Source organism: Pungitius pungitius, chromosome 14, assembly GCF_949316345.1.
Source record: "Pungitius pungitius chromosome 14, fPunPun2.1, whole genome shotgun sequence".
Lineage (NCBI taxonomy): Eukaryota > Metazoa > Chordata > Actinopteri > Perciformes > Gasterosteidae > Pungitius > Pungitius pungitius.
The window spans coordinates 11,497,929-11,509,757 of NC_084913.1; the positions used below are offsets into that span (position 1 = coordinate 11,497,929).

General features: G+C 44.5%; 1 protein-coding gene across 4 annotated transcripts in view; it reads left to right on the forward strand.

The window, feature by feature from the left end:
• Positions 1 to 11,741, forward strand: part of slc7a14a (solute carrier family 7 member 14a) — a 43,130-nt gene extending 31,389 nt beyond the window's left edge. For all 4 annotated transcript variants that reach the window (XM_037485836.2, XM_037485837.2, XM_037485840.2 and 1 more), the window contains 8 exons: positions 1,057 to 1,293; positions 2,647 to 2,864; positions 2,980 to 3,126; positions 4,737 to 4,945; positions 5,046 to 5,193; positions 5,644 to 6,139; positions 6,231 to 6,467; positions 6,940 to 11,741. In XM_037485836.2, the coding sequence (XP_037341733.2) occupies positions 1,057 to 1,293; positions 2,647 to 2,864; positions 2,980 to 3,126; positions 4,737 to 4,945; positions 5,046 to 5,193; positions 5,644 to 6,139; positions 6,231 to 6,467; positions 6,940 to 7,238 (1,991 nt within the window). In that variant the 3' untranslated portion in view covers positions 7,239 to 11,741. The remainder of the gene's footprint in view (positions 1 to 1,056; positions 1,294 to 2,646; positions 2,865 to 2,979; positions 3,127 to 4,736; positions 4,946 to 5,045; positions 5,194 to 5,643; positions 6,140 to 6,230; positions 6,468 to 6,939) is intronic.
• The last annotated feature ends 88 nt before the right edge of the window (positions 11,742 to 11,829 follow it).

The window sequence follows — 11,829 nt, forward strand, 5'->3', positions numbered from 1 at the left end:
TTTAGATTGCAATATTACTTTGGGCTGAAAGTAATTATGAATTATAAAGTATTATACATTAACTTTTATTTTAAATAACCAGAAAATGTTCTTCTCTCAGCCTGAAATATATCAGCTTATCTTCAAAAAGTAACTTCTTTAACTGTACTTTATCTGTTTTTCGGGCTTTAAGGCTTTTATTGTTAAGCTCAGCAGGTTGCTAGGCAACGGGAGCAGCGGAGGTAATGCTGATGACGCACGCAGGAAGTCCCCCCGTAGGCCAGACCGTCCTATTTCAGAGACCGTTGGGTTGAGCCTATGCGGCCCAGGTGAAGGCCGCTGAAGGCTGGAGGCTACAAGGATGCAGCCTTTCGACTTTGAGACACAGCTAGAAATTACTTTCTGCTGTTAAACAAACATTTTTTAGTATATAAATAGTATTTATTGTGTAACTGTTTTTTTAATGAATATTTTAATTGTTTTCTTCACATTACACAAACAACAAAGAAACTAAACAAAAACAAGGCACATCTGAAAGTAGATATAAGCAAGTATAAATATCAGTGGCATGATTTGTTCATTACTGAAAAAATAAAATGCTGATATGTGCAATCACAGATACCCGAAACTAAAATGCACCCTAAACACTAAAGGCTACAGGGTTACAACAAAGTCTTTAGCTAAGTTTCTCTAGTGTGAGGCACTGTTCGATCCGTCTGTGAACGGATTTCCAAGCCATTGCTATTTTAAATTGAGCTTCAACAAACTTTTACTCCTTCAAACACACACGGACACACAAGGCTGATAAAAACAGTAAAGGCCTCCCAATGAAGGTTACTGTCTCACTCATCCTCATTACACTGATACAGTATAATGTATATGTTTCTATGCACCTCGAACAAGGGCAAAGATGCCATAATGCCACCAAGCTGTAATCTAAAAGGCCCTCAGGGGTATTTGAGTAATGCTTTCATGCACCGGCCAAAAGTTCAACTCAGCCTCACACACACGACACTACAGTCATATCCCTGTTATGAACGCGTGTCAGCGTCTGTCTGTCTCCCTCTTGTCCCACAGGGGTGTGTTATGCAGAGTTTGGCGTGCGGGTGCCTAAGACCACAGGTTCAGCCTACACTTACAGCTATGTGACCGTGGGGGAGTGCGTGGCGTTTTTCATCGGCTGGAACTTGATTCTGGAGTATCTGATCGGAACCGCGGCGGGGGCGTCGGCTCTCAGCAGCATGGCTGACTCACTTGCCAATCACAGCATCAGCAACTTTATGATCTCACACATTGGAACGCTGAGGGGCCTGGGTGAGTGGGACAGAAGGTGTTATTTTGAGATTTATTCCAATCTGTTTCTGAAACCGAGTTATTGTGAGTTTTAGTTACAGGGTTTGGAATAATATGATTTGAATTTCTTTTGTCAGTAATACACTAGTGGTCGCTTAAGGAACTCATGCTGTTTCATTATAGAAAGTCAGCATGTGAAGGAAGAAACCTAAGACAATTTACAATTTCCTGTGTTCCCTGCTGAGGAAATATACTCAAATAACTTGGAAATAGCTGACACATTGTGTGGGCTGTTCATAGCCATTAGAAGGTGTTTTCGGAATTGGAGCCTTTCACTTTCACACTTTCTATCTGCAGCTTATCATCTATCAGATAAAGCCGGGATTGCATTAAAACCTGATCAGGCCTTCACCAGAGTGACCTCTCTGAAGAAAGGATCCGCGTTTCTCCCCCTGCCTCCAAAAGAGGGTCAGAGATGGTTCTTGATCAAATACTTACGTGCTTACTTACTTGCGTTGGGGAGTTTTCCTGGATTGACTGACAGCTATGCTGATCTGTTGACCCTCAACAATCCAATTTAATCAACTCTTTTCATTTGGTCTGTGTTCTTGCAATAATGTTTCTATTGCTTGTCCTCAGTGTCATAAAAAGGGGTTTTAATATTATTATATCAGTCCTGGACAGTGGCTCGCTTGAAAAAAAAATGAACATGATCCGGGAAATGATCCATGTACAAGATTATTTTCTTTCCATTGAGCACTGAAACAACGTTTCACGGCTTACCCTGGAAATCATGTCTTTCTGGAAAGGAAGGGTGACCGTTGCATCTTGGATTTCTAACTGACCCTCCCAAACACAGTTTTCCAGGTCCTAAACCGAACCATGAGGGGAAGGCCTGCTAATGTGGTGTAACACTATATCGGATCTGGGAGACACCGCCCTGACAGTCTCTTCCTGTTGGACACTGTCAGAGCGTTGTTAGTGGTCACATGACTAGCAGCGTGGCCCGCCGTGCTGCGCCCTAATACAAAGTGAATGTTTTCCTCTCCCTGATGGAGATCAACGTCTGGTCCCCTCCTCACAGGGAAAGTGTGAAATTTAGCTCAAAATGTCTCTGTGTGAAGTGCATTCAAACATTAGTGGTTGACAGTTTGCTCAACCTGACTTTAACAGTTATGTTGACTTTGCAAATCATGTCAACACACAGTCAAGTCAAGTCATTGTGAGCAAAGCTTTCATTTCACTGCCTTCCTTACAGGTTTCAGTTTGTTCAATCAATCAAACTGTGTTGGAAACGAGCTTTTAAACTGTTTCTGCTTGGATTTCACAGTGTAAAATGCGAATGACCATAACATGTGTGCGGCACTCCTGCAGGTAAAGGGGAGCAGTCGTACCCGGACCTGCTGGCGCTGCTGATAGCGCTGCTGGTGACCGTCATCGTTGCTTTGGGAGTGAAGAACTCTGTGGGCTTCAACAACGTGCTGAACGTCATCAACCTCATGGTGTGGGTCTTCATGATGATCGCTGGGCTGTTCTTCGTTAACGGGGAGAACTGGGACGATGGCAGATTCCTGCCTTTCGGCTGGTCGGGGGTAAGCCCGCACCCACACACACACACACAAATACAATGATTCCCAAGTAAGCAGGGCTTGATTGAGAACTGATCTGCTATATCTTTACGTTAATCACTCTTGTGCTCTGTTCCAGGTGATGCAGGGCGCAGCCACCTGCTTCTATGCCTTCATTGGATTTGACATAATTGCTACAACAGGAGAGGAGGCCAAGAGTCCCAACACCTCCATCCCCTATGCTATCACTGCCTCGCTCATCACCTGCCTCACTGCCTACGTCTCTGTGAGTTTGACCCATGAGAACCCCAGACCTGCAAATATATGTGCACCAACATGACTAATTATTGCGCCATTTGTTTCCCTTTGTAAGCATTCCCAATTCCATAAAATATCATTTTTATTTCAATGATGAATATGATAACAGGCAGCATATCACAGTTTGTATTTCATCGGTTGTAGAAACACAACAAGAACTGAATTTGAGCACACCTTCTGGTCCTTTTCCAATGTTTATCTGCTAAGATCAATATTTGCTTGTATATTCATTCTTCTTTATCTTCATGTATTATCTTTAGCGGTGCCTTCAAGGGCTTATCAACATACTTGTGAATACAGAGTGGAACTGTTAATCTAAGTTAACTGTGTGTGTGTGTGTGTTTCTCACTATTAATGTTAACAAATTCATCTCACTCAACCTACCAGATTTCTGACATTGACACGTTTGTGCTGGATGGTTGTTGCTATGGGTACAGTATAAAAGTGGCCTATCAGGAGGGCGGGTTTTCGACATTGCCTTGGGCCAAAGCTTGCAACAACTTTGAACGCCTCGTCTTTCTCTTTCTCCACCAGTCGCATATATTTCTCCACATAACCCTTCCCCTTCATCTATTTTCTCGGCTTCTCTTAATCTCCATCTGCATTTGAACTTTCTCACAGTCAGCGTGAGGGAGAAAGTGTAACTTCAAACGCTTTCAACCAAATGAGACCTTCGTTCAGTACTCCCGTGCTTCAAATCCATGCTATTAAGTGAACATTAGTACATCATATTTTTCTCAGGTGGCAAGAGACGTTGGGAACCCCTCATCCCCGGTGGGGAGTAACATGAATGTGAAGCCCTGTAGGAGGCGGTTTCCAAGCTCTCTCAGACAAATATGTTAAATCGGGATTTGTTATAGGATTCCCTCTAGATTAGTGCAGCCTGCTTTGACTCCTTCCTACACACAGACAAATGCAGTGTCCAGATTGGACTAATGGGTTAGAGGGCACCAGGCTACTACAGCAGGAGCAAAATTATCTATATAAATTCCTCTCTGGGATGTTAAGCCTTTTTTTTCCCCGGTTATTCTCTTTTTCTGAAATCTGTTTGAACAAATCCCTTTCGCTTTCGCAGCACAGTGGCCGTGACAGATGGCACTGCATGAATTCACACGTCAGCCGCGAGGTCAAAATTGCGCACACACAGAGGGAGAGAAGCATTGCTAACGAACACCGCTACGCGTGAAGCTAGTCTGTCATCAAAGAGTCTGCAAGGCTCATTAGAATAGCGTTAATGGAGCGTTTGATCCGAAGATCATTTGATCTTCGCCAGCAGAGAAAGTTTGCCCAGTTTTGCACACTGCAATTTCAAAATAAATTTCTAACCCTGGAAATGTTCAAGAAGATCCATTTCTTTTGGACCTGCATTTCTTTTGGACCCGCATTTAAGTGGCCTTAAATCAAGCTACATAAATATGCTCTTTTCACTGAGAGCACATTTGTTGACTAGCTCATCTCTACAGAAACGTTGCAATATTTCTTCTGAACACCAGGTTAGCTTTTTGATATTCTGGTCTTGCATCAAAGAACTCTTTATTTATTAAAAAACCTTTTTCTATCCAACTCCCTTTCATCCAGGTGTCTGTGATCTTGACTCTAATGGTGCCGTACAACGAGATCGACGCAGACGCCCCGCTCATGGAGATGTTTGCCGTGCATGGCTGTATGTTTGCCAAGTATATTGTGGCGGTTGGCTCCATAGCTGGACTCACTGTGTCCCTTCTGGGGTCCCTGTTCCCCTTGCCCAGGGTCATCTATGCCATGGCGGGGGACGGCCTGCTGTTTAAGTCAGTCCACACAGTTATTCAGTACTCATTATTTTTCTCGTCAATCTAAATGACATGTTGAGTCTCAATCAACTCCTTTTTGTGTTTGTGTGTGTTTTAGGTTCCTGGCCAATGTGTCTTCATACACAGAGACCCCGGCGGTTGCCTGTGTGGTGTCGGGGCTTCTGGCTGCCCTGCTCTCCCTCCTCGTCAGTCTCAGAGACCTCATAGAGATGATGTCCATAGGAACCCTGCTGGCCTACACCCTGGTGAGTTGATCATGATGAACACGATGGTAATGATACACAGCTAGGTGGACAATATGGTTACCTGCAGGGTTCATGTAACCATCGACCATCGAGATTCTATTTCTAGCTCAATATATTTAAGAGATTTATTTAAGAGTTTACATTTGCGGCAATTAATAATTTCCTTCCTCAGATTTGGCCCAAAAGGCTCTGCTCTTTGAAGGAGTGTTCAATTAATGTGCACAGCAAGGGGAACGCAGGGAAAACGAATCACTCCAACATCATACAGAATTATGCAACAGCAGTAAACTACCCAAATGTTAAGTCTTTGCTGTTAGCCTATCAGATACCAGTATATCAGTAGAATTAAATCAAATAAATAAGTGGGTCCTAAGAAAATCACGTATTTGTGACAAAGGCGTCCTTCTGCTCCTTAAAGAAAAACGAACTGTACCCCTTCCTGTCCTGCAGGTCAGCTTGTGTGTACTCCTCCTGCGTTACCAACCCGAGGGCGACATCCACGGCTTCGTGAACTTCCTGTCCGAGGAGCAGAACAACAAAAGAAAGGAGGGCGTCCTGGCCGAGTGCGAGAAGGACGCCTGTTCACCGACCAGCGAGGCCGATGAGTACGGAGGTCCGGCCACCAACACCTGCGGAGCCAAGAACCTGCCGTCGCTGGGCGACAACGAGATGCTGATAGGCAAACCCGATAAAAACACCTACACTGCCGGCCACCCGAACTACGGCACGGTGGACATGACCACCGGCATTGAAGCGGAGGAGTCAGAGGGCGGGGTGTCCCGCCGGTTGAAGAAGCTCATTGGACCGCGCTACTACACCTTGAGGATCCGCTTGGGCCTCCCGGGAAAGATGGACCGGCCAACCCCAGCCACGGGGAAAACCGTCACCGTGTGTGTGCTGCTCCTCTTCATTTCCATCTTTGCGTTCTGCTCCTTCATCATTTTTGGTGAGGCACCAGTGACCACGCTCCGACAGGTATTTCCTGTATAATCTAACCAGAAATGAATTGTCTCCTTTTTATTTTATTGTTTCCTCAGGCGCGAGCAGTATTGCGGAGGGTCGCTGGTGGGCTTTGCTGCTCTTAATCTTCTTCATCATCTTCCTTTCCTTGCTCGTCATCATCATCCTCCAGCAGCCAGAGAACCCCAAGCGGCTGCCCTACATGGCGCCCTGTGTGCCCTTCGTACCTGCTTCAGCCATGCTGGTCAACATCTACCTCATGCTTAAACTGTCAGCCATCACATGGATACGATTCTCAATCTGGTGCATCGTGGGTAAGCCGCCACCTCAATTATAGATAGTTTGTCCTGCATTAGGTTTTGTGTAGTTTCATGGCTGGATCTTAAGACGGGGTTTGTGTCATCACTGTCCTCCCAGACAGAACTGTTTCAACGATGAATTGCATTACCCTTGAAACGACCGAGTCAGTCTAATCTAATGTGGGTCTCTCATAGCGGCTGTTTGTTTCTTCTATTTATAGAAACGGGAAGTCTGTATTGTACATCTGTGTTTAAATGCGTTGACCATTGCGTCACTTTTACTTATTTTTACTGCTTCTATAAAGACAGAATTAATAACCAGCACAGCTGTTTTTGCTCGCACGCAAACTGGTATTCTTCTGACTGTAGGATGAATCGTTTTTAAGATGACACTTTATTCTTTTGCAAACGCATTAGCAACTAGTTTTTAAGCCCAGTACCATGAGCATTGGCTATGCATTTGTTTATGCCGATACTGTCCCTCCAGGTGTCCTCATCTATTTTGGCTACGGCATGTGGCACAGCACGCTGGAGATCACGGCCAGAGAGAACGAGGTGCACGCCTCCACCTACCAGCGCTATGACCAAGGCGTGGACGAAGGATTTTGCGGCTTCGACAACGACTTCGACCCACCTGCCGCCGACCCCTGGGGCGCGCCGGCTGGAGGATCGGGGCCCACCAAGCCCCCCGCGGTGAAGCCCGAAAGTGACGGGGCGCCAGCAAAAGGTGCAGGCAGGACCATTGCCAATCACGGGCTCGCGGAGGAGGATCCGATGGATCTCTGAAGGGACTGACTCTGTGTTATCCTGAATGTACTGCCTTGTCTGCTGCCTGGGGAACGGGAGGGGAACAATAGTGTGAGTGCACGAGTGATTGTGTGTGAGCGTGCGTGCGTGTGTGTGTGCATGCTTGCATGTATGTTTGTGTGTGTGTGTGTGTACTTGTCTGTTCGTTTAACCCTTGGGCTAGATAGTTTCTTGGCAGTGGAACGGCTTTTGATCCACTTAACTCCACCGAGCTCGGCCCCCGCAGCTCACACGGGTGAAACGAGGACGTCAAGGTCTAGTGTCTAGTCACCGTCAATTGTTATTCACTCACTGGAGGCCACATCTCCCCCAAATAAAGACCAGATAGAAAAGTGCGGACATTGCACAGGGTGAAATTGGCTTGCATGCCCTGTAAACCATGAGACCTTGTTTCTTGAGCAATCCATGAACTGTTTATCTAAAAATGTACGGGATATAGGAGGGGAGGAGGTGATGAGCAAAATAGAGACGAATCAGCACCTCTCATCCTGTTTCACCGCGAGCAGACGGGATGCAAGATGACAGCATGCCAAACCCGGGCTGTTTCCTATGAACACTTCGCTGCTCATTTTCTTTTCAGCAGACAGGAAATATGCAACTTGTGCTCTCAAAAAGACAACGTATTTATATTTAAAACATTGCTTTGTCTTTAAAACCCTCGCTCCTAACATCTAGCCCAAGGGATCCGGGACTGCATTGGGAAAGGATTGTTGATGTTTTATGTCACAAATAGTACTTGGACTTTGCTTGCAATAGTGCCTTCATCTACTATGTGTATGTGTATGTGAGTTATTGATTATGTCTATTTTCTACTTTAATTTGGCTTGTGTGTGTGTGTTTAAGGATGTATATGCAATCAAACACCCCCTTTTAAACGGATACATATGTCCATATGTGTGTGTGTGTGTGTGTGTGTGTGTGTGTGTGTGTGTGTGTAGATATAAAGTGTGTTCTTCAGGTTGTTTTAACGTGTATTTGTATATAGATTTTTTTTGTTTTTACCCCAGCATGAAGCTGAAAAACAATCCGCTCGCAACAAAGCCGCTCACGGTTCAGTGTGACACCACAGAGGAGGTAGAGGTTGAATCTTAATGACAACCCACCTGGTTTATTGTGATGAAAGACTTCTGTATCTTTCTGTATGCTTGTGTCTACGTTGATGCAGTCCTTGCATGTTTTTTTCTGATTTGAATAGTTGTTGGGATTTAATATTTTGATTTTTCTTAGCAAACCAACTATTTAGTTACTGACATTGTTTTTAAGATATCGGAGGAGCTTATTTCAGTTTTTGTGGAAGGACAGTCCAAATGAAGCATTAATTACACTGCGGATGGGTGTGGCTTTCAACCTCCCTCTTCACGCCAATAACTCCCTAACTAAAAACAACTGCGTTGTTAATAAGTTATGGTTTAACTCCTACATTGTGTGAACTGAAGTACAATCCCTTCTCTTCCATGTATCCCCTTTTCTCCCCTTTTTGCTTTCAACTCCTACATCTTTCTTTCTTCTCTTCATTTTTTTCGACCCTCTACTTTGCTCCTCCAGCCCCACAAGTCCTTCATCTGCTTCCTACCTCACCACTCTCTTGATATTCATCAGTCACTGTCAGCATGGAGTTGCCACTCTTGACTTGCGAGTGATAGAGCTTAGACTGGTTGGCCTGACAATACATTAGCTCCTTTATCACTTCAGGGTGACAGCGATCTCCCTTCTGATTCGTCATTCAAGAATTTAGTCGTCTCACAGGGGTTCGGCTCATACCAGATCCCGATCTAATCTAGTCCAGCCACCCTCCCTGTTGCTCATATACCTCTTCTTGCAGCTAGTGTTGAAGCCCCGCTCTTTACATGTTATCTACAGCGTTGCTGCAACCCTAAGAACATTTTGTGAAAATCTATCAAATCAATCAATCCTCAGAGCTCGGCGTGTCTGTACACTAATGCTGCCAGGGTTTGAGGTTTGATTTTGTACTAAGAATGTATGCACTCGTGTCCCTTTAAGGGATTTCGGCACACACCAAATAAACACTGTTGTGTTATGATGTTTAGGGTGGGGGCACTTCTACAATAGCTGCTGCTGTATGCCCTGATGGTCCTTACCTGTACCCTTCCCTCTTGCCCCCCTGTTGCTGCATCTGTCCCTTCCAGGGAAGCCTTATTTGTCTAATGCACTAAATCTAAGGACGCCACGCTAAACCCCAACCCGACCTCCCCTCCTCCCGCATAATTCCAAACTCCTTCATGTAGTGATGACCCTTTGGTGTCGATTAGTTAAATGATTTTGATACCGTCCCAAAACACAGCCCAATATTCTGAGAAATTGTGCTCATATCGGACAATTCTGCATCTCGCTGATGCAGCAAGTCGGGCGATTCCTTTCTGTGATGCAGTGGAACTTAAAGGTTTTGAGGTTTTGAAGACAACTTCTCATCAGAGACCTGATTGGCTGAAGCTAACTTTGTCTTTTCTGGAAAGCTGGGTGGTGCAGTAAGAAATAGTGTATATCCTACAAGCTGACTCCAGTATTTGTAAACTTAATATATTTCAATTTAAATTAAACGTTTACGGAAAATATCACAAGGATAAAGTACGGATTTTGGTGTTAAGCTTTCCTTTAGGTTTTTTATTATACATGTGAGTTGCCTAACCGTAACCATAGTTTAGTAATCCATCAAACATGCAGGAAGGGATTCCAATGTGGATGTAGAATATGTTTAGCAGAAAGAAACACAAAGCTCAGTGTTGGAAGAAGTGATTATAGCCAATAACTTAAGGACAGTACAGTTACAGTTGCCCTGTAAGCCATAGCAGCCTTTGCAGAATTGTCCAATTTCAGTGTTCTTTCTAATGAAAGGATTCTGGAGAAAAAAACCAGCACACCCTTAACACATCCTTAACATTTGCACTTTAAATCTCCCAGACATCCACACATCCACTATATTTCCATTGTGTTACCACACAGCCAAAATCCACCAAAACTACTCAGCCGTTTTGCATTCAAAGCTCAATAACAATGTTGCAGATTCAGACGTTGCCACTCTGACACTGGACTGTACAGTCAACGTACTATATTATATGCTCTAAGTGTGTATGCATACAAGTGTGTGTGCGTGTGTGTGTCCATGCCTGCGCCTCAACGTGACCGTCTGGTGAGTGTGTCGCATGCCCTCATGCACGAGGCCCGGACTGTAAATGTTGTACTTGCATGTGGTGATTGAGCGCTACAACACACAACAGGACACAAATCCACAAGGGATGCAGGCTTAGTTCTTGTACCCGTGAACGTAGGCCTTCACCTTTCCGGTGAAGTGATCCCAACGCTGTTGTATTCACCGCAGACTCCTTCCGTTTGTATCCAGATTACTTCTCCAACGGTCTATGAGCTAAAAGAGGAGCATTCTCCAAAAACTCTCCTGTATCTAGAAGCATGCAGTTATCTCCCCATGCAGGTGTGAGCCGGGCTCTATTTGAGAAAGGAGCGGAACATGTAGCAAAACCCTCTCTTGTCTTGCCTGAGCCACTTACAGTATGCCTACTGCCTGTACCTCCCTACTCTCAGCCACCACCTCTGCAAGCCAAAGTCCACCACGTTTGTTTACTTTTCACACACGGGAGACGGTAGTTTCTACACCGTGAGCACTTAACAACAGAGCTATAACCATTTTTCTTGGCATTCTTCTAATGTCGGTTCACCCCAACGAGACGCTTTCCTTTTCTTACAGTGGCTTTAGTCCACCGGGCAATGATCCTCTCTGAAAAACCCAAGTATTTCATAGAAATGATTCGTGTAGGAGTCATTGATTGCAGCAGATCCAGTTTGTCCAGCAGTGAAAAAGTGCAACGCGGCAAAACAAAATTATTTTTCTATAGCCGTCTCCCAACTACAGGTCCTCAATGGGTAGGTGTGCGCAACAAAGCTGGGTGGTTATCAATTTTCACTTCCTGTGTTATTGTTTAATCACGAGGAGGCCTGGGAGAAACTGCTAAAATATATTTTTAACAACCGTAGCCTTTAGAATGAAAACGCTCATTTATAAAACTTAATCCTTTCCTTTGAAGGATTTCAAAATGGTTGCTGTAGACGTCAAAAGGACCGCAGAAGGTTTAGGAGTAGCCGTACTACAGAAAACACGCAGAAGCTATTTTAATACGATTCTATGAAGGCTGAGCTACAAGCGTAATGAAATATTGCCACGGCTGCTTTTACTGTTTGTTTTTTTCGGGGCGTGTTGTTCCTGTGCTCTGTGTCCAGTCAGTGTGTGTCTGACTTGTTGAAATTGGCTGCTCTCGCAAACAAATAGATATTCCTTTTACTCTTCTGTATATTTTGGCACAAAGCTGTATATCGTAGTTGGTTTTTTTATGTTGATTTTGTAATGGTTTCTTCCATGTGTGTGGTTATTTTGCGCCTGTGCACTGTTTCTTGCTGAGTTTGTTGGTATTGCTTCAATGCAACAATGAAAGCTATTTATTGGAAATACAAGAGGCGTGCTCATTTTTTTATTACATATTTAACTTGGAAAGGGGTCCAGATGTTGAATGGTTGCATGTACATTTGGAGCTGTTGAGCT